At 38.9% G+C, this 24,593-nt stretch overlaps 1 protein-coding gene across 2 annotated transcripts in view; it reads right to left on the bottom strand.

The window, feature by feature from the left end:
• hh (hedgehog signaling protein) overlaps positions 1-24,593 on the bottom strand; it is a 59,665-nt gene that overhangs the window by 12,352 nt on the left and 22,720 nt on the right. The window contains exons 1-2 of one of the 2 annotated variants that reach the window (XM_074086967.1): positions 16,597-16,769; positions 6,313-6,574 (exon numbers count right to left, since the gene is read on the bottom strand). In XM_074086967.1, coding sequence (XP_073943068.1) covers positions 6,313-6,574; positions 16,597-16,731 — 397 coding nt within the window. In that variant the 5' untranslated portion in view covers positions 16,732-16,769. Of the gene's footprint in view, positions 1-6,312; positions 6,575-16,596; positions 16,770-24,593 lie in introns of those variants that run through there. The other variant, XM_074086968.1, reaches the window with a different exon arrangement.

Here is a 24,593-nt window from a genome sequence, read left to right as displayed (position 1 = left end):
ACGGACATAGCCAAACTATAAGGGTTGCTTACGGAATCCTAAAAAGACGGACACTGATATTTACTTAAGGCGTATGAATATTCTTTTATTTTTTTCATTTTAGGTTTTGAAATTACACCAACTAACGTCACGTTAAATATGAAGTCCATTCAAACGGCCCGCCAAGTAGATTTTATTATACCTACACCGATCACAGGTGCATAATGCACTTAAAAACTTGTTTCAAAACTCGACCTTAAAATCATAGCTTGATCGGATTTAAAAATGTCAAGTAAATGTCATTAGGCAAGGACTTTGCGGCACACAAATGTATGGACGGTCAGATAGGGACACGTTCCTTTATATACCTACAGTGGGAGAAAGCATACCAGTACCCTTAAAGCTCTCTATCTTGATCTTCTTTTACATATTAATATAATCTGTACATAGTATAATTCTCATGATTATGTTCGATTTATCATTTTTATAAGTTGTGTGTATGTCTCGCCATTGACAAATTTAGGTATTTAAAACTTATCAGATATCTATTTAAGAAATAGGGGCCTTCGATCTTTCCTGTATCCGTTGTTCCCACCTCACAATACTGTTGAAATATTTGTCAAATTTTATGACCAAACATTTCTAGGCACTACCTAGGTACCTAAATATGTACAATAAGCACTTTTGTTATACAATGTTATTCACCAGTTGAAGTTTGAATAAATACTTAACAATTTAGAAAAACGAAGCAAAATATTTCAAACAAACACTTTTTGCTGCTAAAATGCGACCAAAGTTTTTCAAATTGATGTCAAAATAAATTTTAACATCTTTTCAAATCCACAACTGGGGTGTCATACGCGTCACCTAGTTTTAATACGCCTTAATGCACACCTAATGACTTTCGGATGTCGTTCGTCCTTCAGTGGGGCCAGTCGTGTCGTGACCTACCTCGGTCACGCCCCGCCCCTGCGCCCGCGCTGTGTCAAACACAACCCATCGCATTGTCTGTTCCTAGAACCACTAAATACGTAATAGAATTCCAACATGGGGAAATCAGAATTGCGTTTTGGCTTAAATGTCCCGATTTACTCCATACACAGTAACTTTAATTGTAACGACTGTTATATACTTGTTTTCGCAATTTTCGTAGATAATTTTGGGATTTGGAAATCTCTATTTAGCAATTTAACGATGTCCATTCAGTACACTTTTGTAAACATAATGTCGTCGTTGAATTTATTGCTATCATTACTTGATTGCAGTTTTTTAAGAAACTGATAACTGTTAGGTAAACTACAAGCGATTTAGATTCAAGATCTATTAAATGCACCTGTTTTTGCTTTAACTAGTTTAATCGCTTCAACTAATAAGGAGACACTATTTTTTGCAGCTCAAACAAGTTCTTGTTAAGAGACAAATTGATGGTTGGTACTTAGAATGACAAATTTATAAAAGAAGCATCAAGGAATGGGCCAAGACATCGACGAATGATGTCACGGTGCTATAAAACAAAGAATTTTAAGGTTATTTTATATTCAAAATTAATGTTAAGTTTGTTCACCTGCCGCAAACTAGTCACACACACACACACACACACACACACACAGGTGATCCTGAATCTGCACTCTATTGTTAAATAATGAAAAATAATCGATTAAATAAAAAAACCTTATTGTTCGATTGAACCAATAAACCGAGAGAGTATACAAAGTTCGCACTAAAAAATAGATGGCGTGGTATAATTGTAATAATTACATGCAGTTGCCTATTTATGAATAATGGTGGGTAAACTAGCAATTTTGCATCTAATCTTTAAAAATAGAATGAGTTATATAAAATCGTAATGTGAATAGGATTTATTATTATAAAGAGATTGTGATTTTCTGCAGAACTCTATATCTAAGAGGAATAGAAATGTCATCGTTTGGATTTCCTTCGAAAACAGAAGTCACTTTTTCTCCTTTACCATATGGCACTCACTGATGAAATTCGATTTGCTTTGAAACACAATCTCTGCGATACCCCATTCCCCATCTGAGGAATCAAGTTGAGCGGCGTTTTATTACAAATTTAACCAAAAATAGGCTTCTCAGCCACATAGTCTAGTGCTAGTGACATTTTTATTCCTTATTATTTCTGAGGTCATTCCATACATTTTATCGTATATGGAATTACAGTTATCCATTCCTAGTCTAATCACGGTTTAAATACATTAGGTACTTCATGCTCAATCCATACGTACACACGTATAAAATATTCAAAAATCTATTTTTCAATTAACCTTTACCTCAGTCCAGCGCAACATGGAAACTAGAAACGTTATTAATAAAAGGCCTAGCAAAAAAAAGGAACAATCATCGCCGACCAATGGGGATTAATTAATCGGGTATAAAAACCGGCGGCATAGTTTTATAGCGCGATGATCGGTGCGATACTCCGGAATATACGACGCCATTAAAGCTGACTAAGTTACCGACAGTTGCTTTACAAACACCGAATGAATCCAACTTGGAAAGGGAAATTAGGATAGTAGGTATTTAAAAGAAATCTAGTTTTTTTTTACTAATATGGCTGTTTTTTTAATTAAAACTAAAGGGACATTGATATAATTATAAAAATTGATACACAGGTTGCACACTAATAGAGGTAAATAGGTATACTGTACATTAAATAACAAATAATAAGAACCGCTTAAAAAGAGTAGTTTTTAAGGGAAAAATACATAAAACTTTGTAATTTGTCATTATGGTTAGATTTTTTTTAATGTTGTGCTAACTATGCGAAAACCCCGGTGCGCGACTCCAACTCAGACTCAGGTGGATTTATTTACTGCACCATTGGGACTTCTGATGCACTGGTAAGTTTACAAGAAACGATACACGCCTCTGTAGCAATTTAGAAAAACAACAGATCATAGCAATTTTTACAGGAGATACAAGACAAAGAAAACAGTGAAAGATTCATCTATCTAGGCGATATCCAAGTGTACTTGGGTTCATATTATAAATGGGAAAGTTTGGAAGTTTGTAACAGATATTGATGATTTTAATATTTGGTACAAGATTAACACATAAGACACTTTGTACCCCGGTAATTGCACAGCTTCGGCGGGATAGTCATGAACTTAATCGTCTTATTTAGACAAAGTCACGGGCAACAGCTAGTACATCGTAAGGACGACTTCCGGTATTAGTACTTTGTGATCTGACAAGGAAAATTTGCTGTTATTGTACAGTCAGCATCAAAAGTAGCTGGTAACTTTTTACTCTGTCACATTAACACATTTGTCAATTTTGTATGGCGCTAAGTACGTGGCTGTACCTAAAACAAAAAAGTACAAAAGTAACCAGCTACTTTTGATACTGACTGTACTTCTAGTTTTTTTAGTGGGTAGATGATGATAGTCATCAAGTTAAATCAAATGTAAAAGATATTGTAATTTACTCAATTCTAGGTTTGTGACGTTCTAAAGGGAACATTTTCAGTAATTGCAACATCCACAGCTTCTTATAAGTTGGTCAGATGATTAAACTGTAAAGAATCAATCCTATAATAGTTATAATCCACATACACATGTGAAAGCTTGTGGGTGTGTGTGTGTTTTTTTTTGGTAATCTGTACGATTTGACCGATTTGGATGATATTCGTAGAAATTAGCTAAATCTCTGGAATAACGTACAGCCTGAATTTTATCCCGATGTTCCGGCGGGATTGCGATGAATGCAAGGAAAAATCCCGAATTTCAAGCATTAAGCTTAAATATATGTAATTTTTCAGGGTTGTTCTTTACGTACCAAGTATGGATGAAGACGATACAGTGTAATTTTGGATGTTTCCATCACGTTTCCATGTATAAATGAAATTGCGAAATTTCAATTAAAAGACAGTTCTTGCGAACGAACCCGCAAGTAAACGTTTAACAGTATTATTTCAAAGTTATTACATAATAAGCATTATAGGTATAGGTAATTACTTACAATAAACCGTGCAATTAGGTATTAGGTATTTTGACAAAATAAAACTATATTTTCCCGAAAGCGTCTCTAAATATAATAAAATAAAGCTTTAAACCCGTTATTTATTAAACTTCAGTAAAAATAACCCGTATTTATTCACTCTGTCGTCAATAACATCGCGCGTCCAAGTTCAAAAGCGCGTTGAAGTCTTTTATATGACGCCCGCGCTTCCCGCGCTACACGTGATTTCACAGAATTTCGCTTTGAATAGCGAAATGTACAGTTAGTTTACAGCTTTGTTACTAACATTTCTTGCATTTGCAGTAAATGAAATTTTATAAAAACTTGTAAAACGAATTTTCGTTTCAGATGTGTTAGAACAAACTACACTTGTTTGAAAGATTTTTTAATGCTTTTTGTTCAGTTATTCTTTAAAAGCTATGATTTGTTTGATTATATTGACTTATGAACTTAAACATACACAGTATGTACCTGCAATTCAAAAGAAACCAGTTACGAATCTTCCTCAAAACCTAAAAATCGTTTTCAAAAAATCCCGTGACCTTACATAACTGTACCGAAGCTCGTCCGGCCGAATATATAGTTGAACTTCACGAGAAGAATGCATCCCCCCCCCGCCGCGGCTTCGATCAAACGGAGGAATGAGCCTCTTGTTAACAGCCGTCTCTTTCCCACGCCTCCGTTCCACCTGGCTCCGTCCCGTTCACGCACAGCCGCTCAGCCAATCCCCCACTTCTATAATTACGGCTCTGATTCAATGGCTACTTATGTCTATATGTGTGGAGCGGGTTTTACGTACGTATGTATAAGTTTTGGATGGGTATCGAGATTAATTTTGCATGGGTCACCTCGTAAATTAGAACCGAATTCGTGAACTTTGTATTATTTTATAAACTAGTATGTTTTTTTACGCTTAGATCATTAGTTCGGGTGAACGCATTTCGAATCTCGATTATAATGTCCTTTTTGCGCATATTATAATCATAGATACGTACATAAAGTCGCCCTCTAAAATGATTAGAACTAAATCAGTACTTCTTTCAACTTAAGTGTGTTGCACCAAGTTGCGATAACGACAGCCAAGACCAAAAAAAACAGCCTTCCAAATTTCTGCTACCTGAAATTTACTTAACTTTCTGCTGCCCGAAATAAATTTATCTAATATTTTGCTACCAGAAATTGTCTTAGTCCGAGATTTGATAGAGACCGCTGGTTTTACATACATTGATTATCGATAAAGGTAACTTAATGCAACTCATCCTAATTCTCTTTAATACTGTTTGTCGACTATCCTTTTCCTAGTCATTTCTGACGTTTTTTATTCATTAATGTGAGTAAAATTTTCAATGAAATATGACATTGTTTAGCGGCTCATCGTTATTCATTGTCAAATGTTATGTATTTGGCCAAATAATGCAGTTGTAGACTACACTATAAAGGCTCATCATCTAACAACAGTGCGTAATATAGAAACTATTCAGGTAGCAAAATTCTACACACGCACGCACGCCAAGTGTGGTGCCAACATGAGATACTTAATGTCCGCTGGGTTTTAGTATTAATTTGGAATTTATAAACAACGAGTGCGCGGGCGCGGGTCAAGGCCGGCCATGCGCTCTCTCCGGCCGACCAAAATGAATAGTTCTATAATTTATTTTATAAACCACTATTAACTACTACTATAGTAAATTAAACTGTGCAAGCGCGCATCGGATTCAGAGTAATGCGAAGACTTGCTAATGTGTGGAGACCCTTTTTGGTATCCTGTCGTGTCACCAAGTAACATAGTTTTAGTGCTAATTTTAGTCTTAGTCTTAGGTGGTACTTATGAAGCCAAAATAAATATTTCTTTCTTTCTTTCTAAATTGGATCACTTCAGAATTCAAAGTTGTACGCTTGCTTCAATTTAGATTTTGTAACTTTTAAGTAACATTGCCCAGTGTTGGGTAAACCAGTCTGTAGAGCCAGGTGCTAGGCAGACACTTGTTGATAGTTGATGTATTTTACTAACTCTGATACCATAACTTCGTACGTTTCAGCTTTGTTTTCTAGAAATCTGCTGCAGACATGGAGTCAATTTTTGTTTTACAAAAGAGGAAAATTAGAGCAATTTGCAACTGAATCACGCCTTTTTTTATGAAGTAGATATTAACGATAATTAAATAGATAGTAACCTAACCTAACCCTACCGTCGTTTTATGTATTTGAAATAATTATGTACCTAGGTAACTATGTAAGAAAAAATATATGTGACTTTTCCACTAACATGGATGACAAGTACTTGTAGCCTAAATTGAATAAAAATATTTTAAATTTGCCTTTGAACCCAAAAGCAGCAATACAACACACGCACCTGTTTTTACTGAGCAGTGTATGTACGAGCGGCTCTCATAATAGACCCAGTCGAACCCCGCCTCGTAAGCCAGCCGCGCCAGCATGCCGTACTTCCTGCGGTCGCGGTCGCTGGTGGTGACGTCGACGGCGCGGCCCTCGTAGTGGAGCGAGTGCTCCAGGTGGGACCCCTCCTCGTCCCAGCCCTCGATCACGCGCAGCCGCACCCCCGGCCACTGCATCATCACGCTGATAGCTAACGTGTTCAGCTTCTCCTTGCATCTCTGGAAAATGTGAAAGTCAGGTTTAGTAATGGTGTGTACCCGCTGTGGAACCTTTTCGTAGAAAAAGTCATAGTGACATCGCATTTCTTGACAAGGGAATTCATTATGCCACTGACGTTCTACGGTGGGTCAGGAATCAAAGGCTCAACTGTACTTTCGACGATCTTAAAGCCTATGGTTCTACATCAGATCGGCGAATATTTTCTTCTCTGGGGTCTCATCGCAACCTATATACGTCCCACTGCTGGGCACAGGCCTCCTCTCAGAATGTAACCTTACAAACTTAAACTTAAAAAATACAAATACAAATAAGGCTACCAAACAGTTTTAGTCAAACTATTTAGCCAAGCTTATTTGGACAAGCTATTAAGCCAAGAAATGCTGAGTAACTTTGATGTACCTGGGTAAGTATACTCGTATACATAGTATGTGTATTTATATATCCTTCCTACTTTCAAGTACGGTACGGACGCGATGACATTATAAACTGTTTGACTATCTAATTCACATGTTACGCTAAGCTACGTCCCGTTACTGATGGTAATATTTACCTTCGATCCGATTATTGCCAATTGCAATAACTGAACGGGCACTCACTAATGGCATGAGCAAACATCGTGATAGTATTTGCATAGCAATTTGCGGTGACCGCCTAAAACATCAGTATGTCGGGCGCCTTCAATGAACCTCTCAGAAACAATCCGATGCTCTAAACTCTAAAGACATGCGGTGCGTTTTGTTTGCATGCACTAAAGAAAATACCAATAGACGTGCTAACAAATCAACAAACGCAGCCGCCTCCCGGCTGGCTCGCCGCTCGGCACAGGATGTCTCGCGTTTTGTCGTCGAAGAATAAATCAAATTAAAACACGCCTCACAAAGGGATCGACACAATTTGTTTGTGAAATAACTTCGCGGTCCAAATAAAGGAAATGTCACAATATTTATAAAGAAAAGCGGACAATGGTGCGCCGCACGCTGGCTTTGTGGCGCAGTGTCAACTCACTCCATGCGGATTTCGTCGTGAAAAAATTAGAGATTGACGTAACGAATCAGGCGAACCGGCGCCCCGCTTGGATCTCGCGCTGCAGACAACAGATCTCTGCTTCGAACGTCGGGGCACCGTATATAATTACTTCTACGAATATTTTACCATTAAAACGAACTAATAGAGTTGCAGGAACTAATAGTTACATACATCTCGATACGGATATTGTGTTGCCGAATTGATTAGAAGAATTTTATTAACATCAAACGGTCCGTAACAATATGCGTTTCATTGGGATGGTATTTAAATTGCTGTTGCTAAATATGTAGTTTTGACAGGCAAATATAACGCCACGTCAGTCAGATCCCGTAACGGCCATAGGGTACGAAGGTGGATCGGCCCGTCGGGTCGCGGTGTTTGCCCGCGTCAGGCCGCGTCCCGTCCTCTCTAAAACAATCGAATGCTAAACGTTTGCCCAAACAGCGTGCACTTTACCGTGGGAAAACATCGGTGGCGCAATTAACCACCTCGCACCTATATCGCATCCACATTCCACTGTCTGGTAACGTTAACATAATTATTATCGTGTTCCGTTTAATTTATATTGTGTGTTGGACGATGAACCCGTGCAATAATATGTTTTAGTATCTTGACTTCCTTCAGTGGACATTCAAAGTAATAAATTTAAAATATAAATTAAGCGAATGGTTGGGCTCTCCGTCCATTAAGTTTTACCTTTGGTCGTAATCACGGCTTTAGGTGTGTCCGTGTGGGCGGAATTAGGACATTTTTTTTCAATTTTCAGTAGGTATATCGATAAGTGAGTCTCGATCCGGCGCAGAGAGCCGCTGCGACACGCCCGTCGGTGCATTATAAATTCATTATGCATATTTTTGGTAAACAAGCTGTCGATCACAATGGCCGGGCACAGCGGGGCGCCGCCGCCGCTCGCGCCCGCATCCTGCACCACGATTATCATCACTCCGGTATGTAGCTGCAGTCTACGACCAGTCCACGTCGAACTCGAAACCAGTTCCCATCTCAAGCACGAATCACAATAATCCGTTTTCGCAAATTATCAAATTACAACACATCAAAAGCTCATATGTGATGAACAAAAATTAAAAAAGCGCATCGAATACCTAAGGTCAAGTTTTGATGTGCAACGCCAAGCTACCTGGACAGCGAACGGAGCACTTGCGGCCGCATAATGAAGGCCGCTCAGTGGAATTGAGGTAAAAAGGGAATAAAAACGCGAAGGATCATCGCACCGAGTGTAGCAGCGAGAGCGGGAGTAACGTGAGAACACGCGGCGGCGCCCTCGCTTCTCTCTCTTGCGGGTTCTGTTACCACCAACGCACCGGCCGCACTATGGCGCAAACGCCACACTATACTCCAAGACTCAGCCAGCATTGAGAAACAGAACTACTTATTATCAAATGCCCTAATTGAACGTTGAAATGTCCGCCATTCGCCACCTAGTCCAAACGCTATGTCTTCGATAATTTATTACCGCCTCCCTCTGCGACTATAACAATATATTAGGATAATTAAATAGCTCTTTACATTCCTTAACACATCGTTTTTGTACAAGGCCAGGAGTCGAAAAGCACCGACCAATGCTGACTGGTTTTTGATGTTTAATTTTTTGTCTTTTGTAGAAACCACTACAAATAGTTAAGGGCGGTTTTTTGTACAGCCGACCGTTCATTTTGTTCACGCGAACCCTCTCCGCCATGTTAGCTTTATGTAATGAATATATAGCCAGAGGCATTTCTCGCGCAGACTGAGAGAAATGCATGCAATAAAACACGAGTACCAACAGAGTACGGGGTTTGTTTTGTGATTTTTTCATTAATTATTTTAAATCGACGATTAAACTTAAGCCCGGAATCAGGTTATTTTTAATTGACAGCAATACTAAAGATATGACCGTGATAAGTTTTTATTCAGAGCTTTTAAAATAATTATTTAAATGAGGTCTTACTTTGCGGAAGTCTATATCAAAGAACTAAAACTTACTGCCTTGCACCCACCAGTAGCTGTTCTGTTTTTAATTCATTCGGATCTTTGTTTCAGATTTTGACACAGAATAAATAATAATACAGAATAGATAAGGTAAAGTAAGGTAAGGTTGGAAGCTAGGGTCAAAGTTAAGCAGCTAGCCAATTAGAAATAAATAACTCTGAAATCTGTTAAATTGGTATGCGTTAAACTTTCTTTTCTGACATATAAAAAATCTGAAGTATCGGATACGCCCGAAATAGGGTTCCGTAGCCATTACGAAAAAATTAAGTAATATTTTTCTAAGGCTTTCGTATTTTATACGGAATCTTCCAAGTTTAGGTATATTTTATACCTTAGGCTGATATTTACTCTTAAACTACTAATAATTCTCAAGAAAACTTAACCGTTATAGTTTTTCTTGTAAGTTTGATATACTTACTACCATCCTGAATTTTTTGAAATTTTTCCACCCACCGGTTTAGATTTTAGAGGGGTGGGGCGCTCAATTTTAATGATAATTTGCAATTTAATGTTGAATATTTTGCAAACAAATCATTGAATCGTAAAATCGTTTTTGCAACCCCTTAATGGCTTGTAAAGATCTATCGAATGATATCCCACACTACAAGGTTGGATGGGAAAAAAAGTCACCCCCACTTTACGTCTCCATAGACATTCCCATGAAGTATTCTAAAAAAAATTTTTTTTAATTTTAATGTACCATTTTATCGGCATAGTTTACATATATATTCGTACAAAATTACAGCTTTCTAGCCTTGATAGTCCCTGAGCAAAGCCGCGGACGGACAGACAGACAGACAGACATGGCGAAACTATAAGGGTTCCGTTTTTGCCATTTTGGCTCCGGAACCCTAAAAAATTAAAATACTACAAGTAGGTACAGTTTTACAAACCTTTTTATGATAGACCAGTTGTTACCCTTTCATTTGAGATACCTATGTTTACACATTCCTTTGACTTCTTTTTTGAAAGGGCTGAAAATGTTTTATATGACCTCGGTTATCTTCCCTTGATAACTTTTATCCTAAATCCTAATCACCCTGTATTGGTACCGAACCTTCATTATATCGTGACTTGGCCAAAAAAAGAGGTAGGTAGTTACAATAACCTTTTTGGGGCGGATATTATTAGTGGCTCAGTATCAATTTCGTGCATTAATTCGCAAATCAAAACGAGTCGGGTCTCACCCACTAAATAGTAAGAACAGAAACCACAAAAATATGACTCACTCTTTCAGATCGCCATCACATCACCATTTATGACGCTTTTTATGAAGATTCTAAACATATTTAAGATATTTAGTTGTTTTCATTAGACAGTACATACCTACTTACTTAGATCACACGGCTATGCATCTGACATTTTAAATTTTAGAGATTTTAAAAATTATATCTTTTTAAATTTGCTCAAAGTTATCTGCTACACCAAGATTTAAAAATGAAAAGACAAAAATGTACTAAGTCGTTTTAATTGACACTGATTCCGCATTAGTTTCAAATTGTGGCTCTAAAAGCATTAATAAGTGCGTTCCAACAGAAAACGCATTAGCACAAAACGCACAAAACTAATTAGTACAACTCCAACAGCCACTCAATTATACATTCGACGACTAAATACTAATCAAATATTGAATACATACAGGCCCTAGTGTCGCACTAGTTGCCGAACACCATGAATATGCATCGTGCGTGCTGGAGGCGCGTCGGCTGTGTGTGCCGAACCCTTCGTTATTTGTCTACGAAAAATATCATCTTTGTTGTCAACGCCGCTGTTGTCGCGTTGGGCTGTATTCATTTGCTCACTACTTAGTTCTATAAGAATTTAAAACTTTCATTAGATTACTTTCTGTTTTTTTTTTAACTGACATATATTAAGATTTCGTTTAAAGCAGACTTTATCAACAAACAAGCAAGTGGCAGCATTAAAATACAAAATGCGTACTGAACAAACGCCAAATGTATGTATGTATTTCAATTATGCTTTTTATGTAATGTGAGCGGTCCGAATAAAATATTTCTTTCTTTCTTTCAAATGTGTTGAAATTTAACATTTTGGGAAAACGTAAATTAAACGATAGTTTTATTTCCAAGTATTGCTGTATCTAACCATACTTTCCATACATTTTTATTTAATGAACACCAAACTGCATTTTAAGGCGTGCTAACAAAAATAACCAACAAGGCTTTTAAGGAGATGCGGACGCCTTTCACTCGGATTAAAAAACCTTTTGAAACAAGACACCGATGTGTTTGCTTGGGCCGCAGAACTCTGTTAATGAAACGTTACACTTCATTCATTCAACTGTAGCATGTGTCTTTCTATAATGGAGTTTATTTATGTACATATCCGAGAAAAGGAGCCGAAGAGGTACCTACATGTTGGGTCAACACGCTTCGGAAGTGCTGCGGCGCAAACACGGAGCTAGTTAACATTTTGTATGAGGGCGACGCGACTTTTGGGGTATTTGTTTGAAAATTACCTAAGCGTTATCCATGTTACCCATTTTTGAATGCAAGCAATCATACACAATATTGGTACTCGGTAAGACCAGGTGCTAAACCAGAGACTCCATTCACGAGTTGGTCTCAATAGTGCGCGACATGCGCCCTGGGGACCGATCTGTTATTTATATTCTTTCAATATTGTGTATGATGCCCAGAGGATGTAAGCCCATTATTTATATTATTGTGATCGCCTGCGCAGCCTGGCGGGGTCAATGGCGGAGTCAATGAGAGCATGCTCGCCACTTGCAAGTCATCCGAATGAGCGATGGAATCTTCGCTTCCGACATAGGTAGATCAAGTTCGTATTTATCTTTTGTTTCTCACCGCGCTTTTCGTTTTGGCTTCTTGTCGAACTACTTAAGACTGCTGAGAGTTTCGCTTTGCGCGTCCTTCCGAGTGTACGGAAAAACCCTTAACACGAAAACTTAAAGGTATCTAATGCTGATAGGTATGCCCTGCTTGTTCTAGCTTGAAAATACTTACAAGCTCATGAAAACAGTAATGCAATGTATTTTTTAAACAAATAAACGAAGTAGCTAGTAATTAATCTGCATCAAAAGGGCAAAGTGACTGGACTGCAAAACCCCCCCCACGTTTATTAAGACAGGAAAACCTTGGCATAATATGTATAAGTATAAAATTTTACGTTAATATCTCACTGTAAACTGTAACACTTTGTAAACTTTTTATGTACTTTCTACCACATGCTGGCACTTAAGTGCAGCACGCCTAGTTAATATTAAAAAACAGCTTAGCATCCTGCGCGCCTAATAGGAATTCCCCATTTTCGTTAAGTACCTCAGCATAACTGGCTATAAACATTAACTGGTGTATCGTGCTAATTTACTGCGTCAACCCTCATCGGGCTGATAACTGGAGTCGATCGATTTGCATCCGTAATTACGTTACTTCTGCGCGTACGCAGGTGATGAAAACGCGACAAGTGCCGCCGTGATTGCGGCGCGGCCCGCCCCTTCCGACGCGACCGGTCGGCTCTTACCGCCACCACCTTACCACACTGCTCGCAGTAATAGCTGTCTACGTGTGTGCAAACTTTGTAAGTACCTATTCGGTAAAGGAAAACTTGCTGGTTTAAATAGAGTCATAGATAGCTGTAGAGAGAAACAATGGAACAGACAACTTATAAAGCTAATTGAAAAAGAGAACGAGCTATATGAAGGAAGAGTTATTAATTTATCTTAATATCAGTCAGGAGTTACCGATTCCGGCTGTCGCATCGCGTTGTCCGCGAGGCCGCGCGTGCACTCAGCGGCGTTATCTCGGCCGTACGGTCTGCCACTCCGTTTCACACCTACCTAACAATCCGCTCTCATCGAAAACTCATCTTCGGATAAAAAATAAGACACGTAATCGCCGCTATTATTGTTTATCCCCGGCTCAAAGCGAAGTGATCACATCACATCACGTGGGTGTAAAATAAACAGTCGCACACCGATCACACTAAAGGTCCTCTTTTGCTGACGGTCCCGGAGAGCCTCTTGATAATATTTTATAAGACAAATAACCTGATAAAGATGTTTTGACGTGAACCCGTGTTCATCGCTCACACCAAAATGCGTCCAGTGAACACGTTTAATAAAATATTTGTCCACAATGCCATGCTTTCAGTTAGAAAAAGAATAAAAGCTCTAATTTAGTGTCAACTTTATTGGTGGCGAGCGCAGCGTTAAGTCACCGGCGCGCTGACAGGACTTACGGCGGCGCGCTTTGCGACGTCCATTAGCATTGTTTTAAAGGATTAAACACCGTTTACGAGGCGCAAGCGCATTGTGGGGTGACGTGTCGCTTGACACGCATATTTTTATGACACATGTCTTTTATTTTCAAATGATCAGTGTCAAACGACTACCGTGCGGCAGGGAGCGCCGATAAGTTGGGATTGTTTTGCTTTTGTTTACATATTTACATTTTTTTCTAAATTTTATCACTTACTTTAAAGGCTAAGATAACGTTAAATTCAGATGTGTGGAATTTCTCTTAAGTGAGATTTGGTCGGGCATTAGGAGAGCAGCGTGCGCGCCGACGGCGCTGCGGCGACCGCGGCCGGGTTCGGGTTACATAAAAGGTTCCAAGTTTCCAGATCGTTTTCGGTGCTCAAATCAAAATCGATATCTTCAGCAACTTGACAAAATCAACCGATGACAGAGGTGAAGTTTTTTTTGCAAAGGCAGACCGTGCCCAATATTTAGAGGTGATTTAGTGAATTTGTGATCTTAATTCCTTGTGATAATTCCTTTCAATTCGCATCGATGTGTAAAGATAATTTGGTAATGTGTCCAAAATGTTCGTTTACGTTAGTAACGCCATGTAACGCACTTCGAGTAGGTCGATATTTTATCACGGAGACAATTCGATACAGGATACTTGTTCTGCGGTCGCTTCCACTTCGTTACTTCGCGGCCTCAATAAGTTTTTATGAATAATCAGTGGATTTTGTAAAAAACACTGATGTTATTTGTATAACTAAATGTGTCACTTACACTACACTCTCATTAATTACGAAAAATTTCTTTTCATCTTGTTAGTTTTTTTTTTTTTTTTTTTTTTTTTTATTCGACTGAATGGCAAACGAGCAAGTGGGTCTCCTGATGGTAAGATATCACCACCGCCCATAAACATCTGCAACACCAGGGGTATTGCAGATGCGAGAGAGAGAGAGTTTTATTATCTACCAATCACGGGCTCTATTTAAATACCTACTTACGAAAACAGGCTTAATAATTCAGTGAAAAATACTTTCTTTCCTTTTTGTATGAGTTGTTTTGAAGTCTGTACCTACCTACTTATAAATTTAATATAACAGACAATTATATTATATGTAAAATACTTATATGATATAGATAATAGAGGTACTGACGAATGATTTGATAAATCTGTTCGGTTTATAATACATAGGGTAGCAAAATATTAGGTACTAAATTTTTCTCACAAAAATGCTATAAAATAGGTTTTGATCCGTAAGCCTCGCTCCGTGGTAGTAACTGTTTTTATCAATGGTGTCCATTAGGTGGAGGCTTTGTCTGCGGCGCGGGCGCGGGCGCGGGCGCGGGCGTGGGAACCGCTCGCTCGCCGTGCACATAACTATTTGATTACACATCACTTTCCACATTCATATTTATCTTTATTGCTTTCATTTAATCGACATTACGAAAAACAATAATGTATTATACCTATATGCATACAATACACATAGGCTCAAAAAGATTTCTAAGGCTTTTCATTTTGACCAGATGATCCTGGAGCAGATACAAATATGAATAAGACCTACCTCGTAATGTTACGCAAGGGAAATATGCATACCCGTGAGCCTACAAATACTAAGAAGAAAGAAAAACATTTTACTTAGCCATTTAATACAAAAGCTCATTGTAAAAGACGGATGAGTAGGCCGCGGCCGTGTCTCGAGGAAATAGTCAATAATTCTCCAACAGCCAGCCGCGAGCGGCCATCAGTTGGAGACGATTATTTATGTCGCTTATCGGGGAACAATGCGCAGCCCCGGCAACCAGCGTCGCTCACGCATTCAACTCGGGCTGCCGACCGCGGACCGTTGGACCCCGCGCAAATTAAATTTAATCCTTCAAGGATTTAATTAAATGATAGATTTATTAGGAATCTCCCTTTATAGTCTCGTTTAACGGTAGTCACAGCCGAATGTCGACCTTGCAAACAGCTCGCGACGATCAAAGGCATCGGTCGAAAATTAATTATCAATTTGTCGTGGGTGCCAACTGGCAGGACGACATAAATCGATCGGGTGTATCTGCGTGCAGCCACATTAGCCACGCTCCGGCCAAGATAAGGATAACAAATGCTCAGTTTAAGGTTATCTCGACATCGCGGACACGAGAGAGCTTTTTGCCACTGGGCCTCTTGATACCACATTCTTGTTTTGTTTTAGGAAGGATATCACTCCCGTATATTTTATTTGGAATCCATAAATAAAACTGTTTCAGATTTATTTAAGGAATTGGAGCATTAATTTGGCTCAATAAATTTTAATTCAAGAACAACATCGTTGCTTTTAAATCGTTAGAGGAAAATGAGCATTTTAAAGTATCTAGTTAATGTTTAGCATAATGCCAACCCTCTTCAGACTAGGTACGTGTATAAGTACATGGTCATAACCTACGTGGGCAGTAAGATAACATCTGAGATAAATAGAACATATTAATATGCATGATTCGCGACGGGCGATTACCCGATACATTATATGTATAGGAATATTATCGGCCTATAAAAGGGTGTACTCGCCTAAGTGCTTGTACGCACAACACAAAACAACCACAGCAACAATTTTCTACGTGCAGCACGTAAGATACATCTTTGTAACTTGTAATGGCCCTAATTTTGCATACGTACCATTTTAAGCCCAAGGACGGCTGCGAGAAGGTTAAATTGAATATAAAATGGCGTCCTTTTTCACCCGGAGCTAGGGTATAATTATCAAGCCACAGGCGTATGCGAAATTGGGGTCTCACCTCGAGTCGGCGGCCATAAATAAAACAAAACGAGCGGCTTCGGTGGGAGGAACACCGCGCTAATGAATAAGCTGGTTGACCCGCGCCGGCGCAGCGGGACTCCGGCGCAGCCTGGCCGACCCTCCATTGGTCCATCGCATACCTCGGGCCTCGCGCAGCGCGCTCGCGGCGCCCCATCGCCCACTAGACCACATCAGCTAGAACAAACACACCTCGCCACTTAATCGCACTTGAATAGCTCTCAATGAACACCACAAACACCAATTCATTTCACTTAGCAATGAGACCGATTTGAAATCATCATTCAAATCGGATTACACAATTGTGAATTAATGTTAGAAATTACCCAACACGAAAGTTGGATTTGAATATGAATAGTTAGGCGCCATGTAGGCAGGTACATGAAAAAACCGGTCCCGAAATGATAATAGTAGACAAATGTCCCGGGCGAACACAATGAGCGACCTCAGCGCTCCTTGTATCAATTTCACTTTTGAGCGACGCTAATTCATTTATTCACGTGCAAGTTCATTCATCCATCAACTTTATGATAAATTTTATTGCGAATCGATTTAATTTGAGTTTAAGGGGCTGTACGTTTCACCATCCATTGATTAGTCTTAACTGACGGTTAAATGTGATGCCGGCTCTATTTGTTTTGTTCGACGGAGACGGCATCACATTTTACCGTCAGTTAAGACTAATCAATGGATGGTGAAACAGCCCCTAAATGTCAAAGTATCTCTAATATTTGCATATGAAACAAACGCTATGTGGCTTTCGCCTGAGACAAGCTCGAAATGAAGTTGTAAATTGACGATATTTTTTTGCGGTGGTCGGACCTTGTGGGTCTTGCTCTTGCTAACTTTTCCGTTATGCAGCAGTGCTAGCATGTTTGTGTTCTGGCTTGGTTATCAAAGCATGTGCTCCTCTGGTACATTGGTCCCGAACCTGGGTTAATTATATTTAACCCCAATAGGGAAAACTGTGTTTCGTGAGTGGTAAGTGTGGTGACGAACAAGATGTCATCAGATATTGTTGGTACTAACGCGACTTAAGAATCGCACTGCACTTGTTTTAAGGGCTAAATGAAATCTACCTACAATTAGGGGAAAATTCCAAAAAATGGCTAGAAACCATACTGCACTAGTATAACGACTGTCCTGCTCGCAGTGACGATCACTAGGTAGTGATTTAATTGCTCGAAATCTATCTCTGTACCTACGAGAATAAATTATAAATAACTAAATAAAAGTTATATTGTGTATATGTTAATGAATCAGTCGTTACTTTGCGGAGATCCATATTAATGAACTAAAATCTAGCTATTCTATAGTCAAAACTACTCTATTCTTTTGTGTAGTCAAAAATTTAAAGACAAACCATGCAATAAAACAACTTTCGGCTTAGAAATCATGACAGGCGCAATAATGCGTGACACGCGAAGCATCTAAATAAAGTTACTTGCCTATTTAACTTTGCCTCAGTAGGCGTTAATAAGCACTCAAGTCAAGTTGCTAAGTACTATACATACCCTATGTATCTTCATGATTCTTAAAAACTAAACATTTAATTGATTTTTTATAGGAGTACATAATTAAAGTATCTTTCAACCCAGGGGACTGTGAAACTTTGATCGAAATTGATTCAGTAGCGATAAGGCCGCCTATTGATTATCTTAAAAATCTCTATATACCTGTGTTTTCTGTACTGCTTACTATGTATTGGTATTCAATAAAGAGTTATTGTATTATATTGTAGTTTTCAAGATATGAACCGTTAAACATACACTGATTACTGATTACTTACTAGAAAATACTAAATGTGATGTAAGTTGTCGGTTTAATTGTTTGCAAGTTATGTACCTTCGTAGGATGTCTAAATGCAATGCAAAAAAACACAATAGGTACTAAATACGAGTATTACATACGTACTTTAGCATTACGTTTATTACATTGTTAGTGACATACATACTTGTACCTGGTACGTCGCTAAATAAAAAGGCAAATAAATATGTTTGTATAAATGACCGATTCTTGCGTAAGTTTTCGCGTATTACCTGGTTGGCCATGCCATGCCCTGCAACTTTACTTATTTACTTAACCCTTTTGTGTGTCTAACCGTACAAATGTAGGTAAACAAATGCAGGACTTACGAAAATTCACACCAACAAGTGAAGTCACTCATGAATTGGATGACTTACTGTCAAACAATGATATGCAATGAATAAATTATCCGTAGTCAGGTATTATAAGCCATAGAAGGTAACCTAGTAGTTCGACTTATGGCATCTAAAGCAAATTATTGTGGTCACAAAACCGAGCTCGCACCTCAGTTTTTCGGAATTTGTGTGCAAAATATAAAATTTAGGAGCGAGGAGCTTAACCGTAAAGGGAAACACCAAAAGAGAACCTGCACAGACTTGAGATGTAATTCCATCTTTCGACTGAAGTTTTCACGCTATGAGGAACTACAACCCAACTCCTCCGTTCCGAAAGGAGGCCTATACCTAGCAGTGGAAAAATATATAGGCCGGTGATGATAAATAAATTATCATTTGTAGCTTCATGCGTTTTAACTTATCAGAAAAATGTGCCACTACCTCAAACCAATAAAAAGTAAAGACAGCACTGCGAACGGCAAAGTGAGATCGAAAAATACGCTTACGCGCGCTGTGTGTATTGCACAATGCACTTGTGTCTTGGAGGTGAACCACAATTACCCACAATTGTCAAGGGTAAATTACAAAAAGTTTAGGAACCACAGGGTAGCCCAACTAGTTACATTACATTGTGGAAAAGCATAAAATATTGAGTATTGAGTTATTTCGCAATGGTGCCGATACGATTATTTTCAAGAGATGCATTGCATCTGGCATCTGCATCTAGGGGAATTCAATCCACCCTAATAATTGTAGGTTTTATTCTTTGTCTTAGATATGTTTCTCTATTTTCTTTTATGCCAGGAGGTGCTTGCTGGACCAAGTTTGGTTGTACTTATGGGTATGAAACTACGTGTATGTACACGGCAAAGCATAGTTTTTACCAGCCTCGCTTTGACGTCCACAAAACTCCGTCTTTACTTTTTATTTGTTGAACTCTCTAAACTATAGACTACGAGAAAATCCCATGAATAGGCGCACAAAGACAATAAACTCACACAAACACTTTGACATGTTATCAAGCGCATGACTCTGGAACACGATTTCGAATGATATAAAAATAGCCCCCGTGACGATAAAATAGAAGGGTCGTGGTTTCGCAGGTAGGTCGGGTGGGCGCTATTATTTAAATTAATTGGACGTAAAACGACGAGCCTCGAACACGAGAGCGTGTCGCCTGCGCCCGCGCCGCGGACGGTGCGAGATCGCTTATCAAAACAATGCTGGTGAGAACAATTGGAGGGCAACGAATTTATGTCCGATACGTACCCTAATGTAAACGATACCAAATCAATGTGTCGTTCGTTTAAACAGTGTTTTAATTGTTAATTAGAGGGGTATACCTTTATTCACATCACTCATCATTTTACCTCTATGTACAGTCGAGGAAACTGAATCACGTACCAGGGTACCTTTTCATAAACAATTTTGCTATGATTTCTTTGGCAGATGTATGGGATGTCAACATGACATTAGTAGCACGAAGGTTCCACCCTGGTTGTACCTACGTGATTCAGTTTCCTTGATCGTACACTACATGCAACCTAACACCTTCCACCAACACCAAACACGGATGCACAGAAAAACCAGAAAAAGAGACCAGCGCTGGGAATTGAACTCAGGTTCTCAGCATTCCGTGCTGCGTGCTATAACCCCTACACCACCGCTGGATGGTTTTCACGGGATGACCGTAAACGTAACAAATTTGGAGTTAAAATAAAAAATACAAACAGACTCCAAAAAACCAATCATACCTTGATTAGGTACCACCGGATTGCATTATTTTTTTAAACGACTTCAAAAAAAGGAGGAGGTTATCAAATCAGCTGTATTTTTTTATGTTGGTTACCTCAGAACTTCGTCATTTATGAAACGATTTCAAAAATGCTTTCAATTAGGTCCCATAAGCACCAAATCAGGATCTGATGATTGGATCCTAAGGAAATCGAGGGAACTCTTCAAATATTGTAGGGACAAACTTCGTATTTAGTGTAGTAACTTGTACATTTGCTCTTGAAAATCATCAACGGAGCGACTACTCAATAAAGTACCTCACGGGTTGAATTTCAATTACTTTAAATTAGTTGCTAAGCAATTTAAGCTCAACGTAATGCAATCGTGAAATGGAACGGGTGACGAAGCACCAGGAGGATCAATAATGAACGGTAAAAGGTGACGAGCAGTTGAAACTATTGTATATAAGATCATTTACACAAAAAAGCGTGAAAAAATTATAACAAAAAATTTAACCGACTAATAAAACCATGAAAATATTTTTCTACCAGTCTGAAGTCGTTGCCTTAGCACGAGCCAGCAGGAGTGATTAAAGCCCAGTATACGCGTTTAGAGGTCCACTCCTGCTGGCTCGTGAGGAGGCACCGACTTCAAACTGGTAGAAAAATATTTTCATGATTTTTGTAACGTATACCAACTAGCTACATCCACTTGATACATTGGAAGACGACTAGGTAACTTGATGCTTCTCTCACTTTTCGGGTTGCTTGACGAAAATATTTACTCAACGCTACAGTAAGTAGGTACTATAACTAACTATAATTCTATTTAATTTAGCAACACCATGTCCAGGATTCCAATAATCTGTGGCTTCAAACAATAGATAGTAAACTTGCAACAGTTACAACTGCGTATTGTCTAATGCGATGTCACGCGCATAATTTGAAGGATCAGCACAGCGCAGGAGTGGCGGACCGCGAGATGCTATCGGACGTCGCCGTCTCTCACAATGCCATCTTTTGTGTTCCGACACGATAATTTATTGCCACCAAACACTGTGAGGTTATATAAGCTCATCCAGATAACCAAGAGATTTCAAATTTAATTTAACAGCTGCAAGCGACTTTGAATCTTAACGGCCGCGAAATTCCGCGCGCCAAATAAAAATCGATGCGCTCGCGCGGAATTTGGCCCATCTGTTTAGACAACGCCGATACATTCCACCACAAACTCATTGTTAACAAACGTTGAGCGTTTTTGAAATTCAATCAATGTTGTCTTTGATTCTCAATGCGAAAGTTTTGGAGTAAATAAAGTAAATATTTTTGACGACCGGATGGCCAAGTGGTTAGAGAACTTGACTACGAAGCTTGAGGTCCCGGGTTCGGTTCCCGGGGTCGGGGCACATATTTGTATGAAAGTACTGGGTCTTGGTTTTTTTTTTGATGCCAAACGAGTAAGTGGGCCTCCTGATGGTAAGAGATCACCACCGCCCATGGACACCTGCAACACCAGGGGGATTGCAGATGCGTTGCCAACCTAGAGGCCTAAGATGGGATACCTCAAGTGCCAGTAATTTCACCGGCTGTCTTACTCTCCACGCCGAAACGCAACAGTGCAAACACATCTGCTTCACGGCAGGATTAGCGAGCAAGATGGTGGTAGCAATCCGGGCGGACCTTGCACTAGGTCCTACTACCTGCAACTGGATGTTTAATGTGTATTTAAGTATGTAATTATCTAAATAAGTATGTTTATCCGTTGTCTAGTATCCATAGTACAAGCTTTGCTTAGTTTGGGACAAGGTCAATTGGTGTTAAGTGTCCCATGATATTAATTTATTTATTTAATCTTTACTCGTATTCAATAGATTTTTAGAGATAGTGTATTTTTTATAAATTGATTATAAATATAAATCTGCAGCAGCAGTAATAATGCTAACTTGTTTGTTCAAATAACGTTAAAGCAATGGGAAGAAAATGTTCAAATTAAAAACAATTTGTCGCAAGGGAGCAATTTTATTATTAAATGACCAAATGTAACATTATATCCGTTTTAATAATCTGACAAGACAATGTTATTAATCTAAATAGCTTGGGAATACAAAATATCCATAGGACTAAAACTAGAAGAATAGGCTTCCATTGCCAGAATTAGCCTGGGGACCTGGTACCTACAACAGTTAAATAATGCGTGACGCAAATACGAGTCAACCAGCACCTTATTGGTGACTTACTATTAAAAAGTGTTTGGGAAACTGCTAGGAAAGCGTTTTTTGAAGTTCTCATAGTAAATGCCGACGCTTCCTCCTATATACAATAACCTCACCTGGCAAAAAACCGCATAAAGACATATTCAAGAAAAACATTCTAAATATGACCGTGCTGCTAAAGACTTAAGAGCGTCACTTACTCCTTTAGTCAACTTCTTAAAAAAACAGCATCAAAATTAAACGAGAAATGGGGAAAGGCTTTTATACCTAATTTATTGGCTAAAAGTAAAAGCACAGATCTCAGTCATAAGAGCAGTGTCTATTAAGATGAGAGGCTCAAGGGGGCATATTAAAGCCCTTGGCTGCGAGGACACAGCTGGGACTCTGTGAAGAATAGGCTTCCATTGCCACCGACAATAATACGAATTCAGGACATCCTCAAACACACCGACAGAACATGACAAGACGACAAAACTCCTGGTTACATGCATTTGAAACCATTTATTTAAATGAATTGTTATTACTTCTTTACTTATTGTGATACTTATATTAACACGTTTGGTTTTATATGAAATAAATAGATATTATTCTAAAGTGTTATGTTGCCCGAAATAAATGAAGTATCTTACCAGTGTACGTATTACAGATAAATCACCATTATGTTCAAAAACCAGATATGCGTAGCAGAGTGTAAATAAACACTATAAACAGAACAAACAATGAGTTCTCCACCATTGTGAACAATTTCCGATGTTGGCTTGGCTAGGACAGCAGCAAAATTGTAAGCATTGCAGGTCAACGCATCGCACATTAATAGTTACGAGCCCGCCGGTGCCAGTCGTATTAAAACAATGCCCAATAACTTAGTATTTATGTCTCATCGAGTGGCATGAGTGTGCTCGTCGCTTTATCTCTATCTATTCGGCTCAGAGTAGGCAAGTATTCAGGAATTTAATTAGCGGTCCTGTAGCCTGAAATCATTCGCTCAGGTAGCCAATAAGCAAATAAGTACACGGACTGAACGCTTTTTACTTATTATAATATGTAACATTTACTACGAGAGAAAAGAAACAAATATAGCTATTCAATCAAATTATCATTTAAAGTAAGGCATAGTCATTAGGTACCTGTATGTGACAAAGAATTCGCGTGAGAACAATCCCTGGATGTTTTATTAACCTAACCCGTTTACTAAATACGGAAGTTTAACTTTCATGCGACAGTTTATATAACAATAAGTGCACAATGAACAAAATCACGACCGCAGCGTGTGCCTTATCAGAGGCACGAAGTCGATCGCTCATAGTCAAAATAATGACGCGAACACACCGCGCACCGCGCAGAAACAAGTACCAACATTGGTTTATTAATCGCGGCCGTCGCGACTCATTGTTCTGGCCAAGACAATCGTTTCTAGACCAAATAAAGTCTGCTTCTACTAAACGCCGACATAATAACGAGAAAAAACTAACGCCAGTGTCACATTACGCGGCAGCCTGTTGCCGACGACAATCTCAAGGCGATTCACTTCACAACGTCGAGCCGGTGACCGCTTTGACATTTCTTTAAATTGAGCCGGGTGCGACCACAATCAGTTAATTCGATATTGTAATTACCATGTAAGTATCAACTATTCGTAATTCGATAATTCGACGCGCAATTGTGCCGTGCCCTTTGTAATCCGAAAGTGAACTTTTCCATAGGACGTGCGTGTTGCTTAACACATATTTGGTACTCTTGAATCGCAGGTAGCGCGAGTATATGATGAATGTTCTCGATATACATATACATTCATAAACTCTGAAAAACCATAAACTGAAATATTTCATAAACAGCCTCGGTTATTTTCATAAACATGTGTAAGTGGCTGTAAATGGGATCCATAACTAT

The sequence above is a fragment of the Choristoneura fumiferana genome, chromosome 4 (assembly GCF_025370935.1).
Source record: "Choristoneura fumiferana chromosome 4, NRCan_CFum_1, whole genome shotgun sequence".
Classification (NCBI taxonomy): domain Eukaryota; kingdom Metazoa; phylum Arthropoda; class Insecta; order Lepidoptera; family Tortricidae; genus Choristoneura; species Choristoneura fumiferana.
This window is presented reverse-complemented; position numbering and strand designations above follow the sequence as displayed.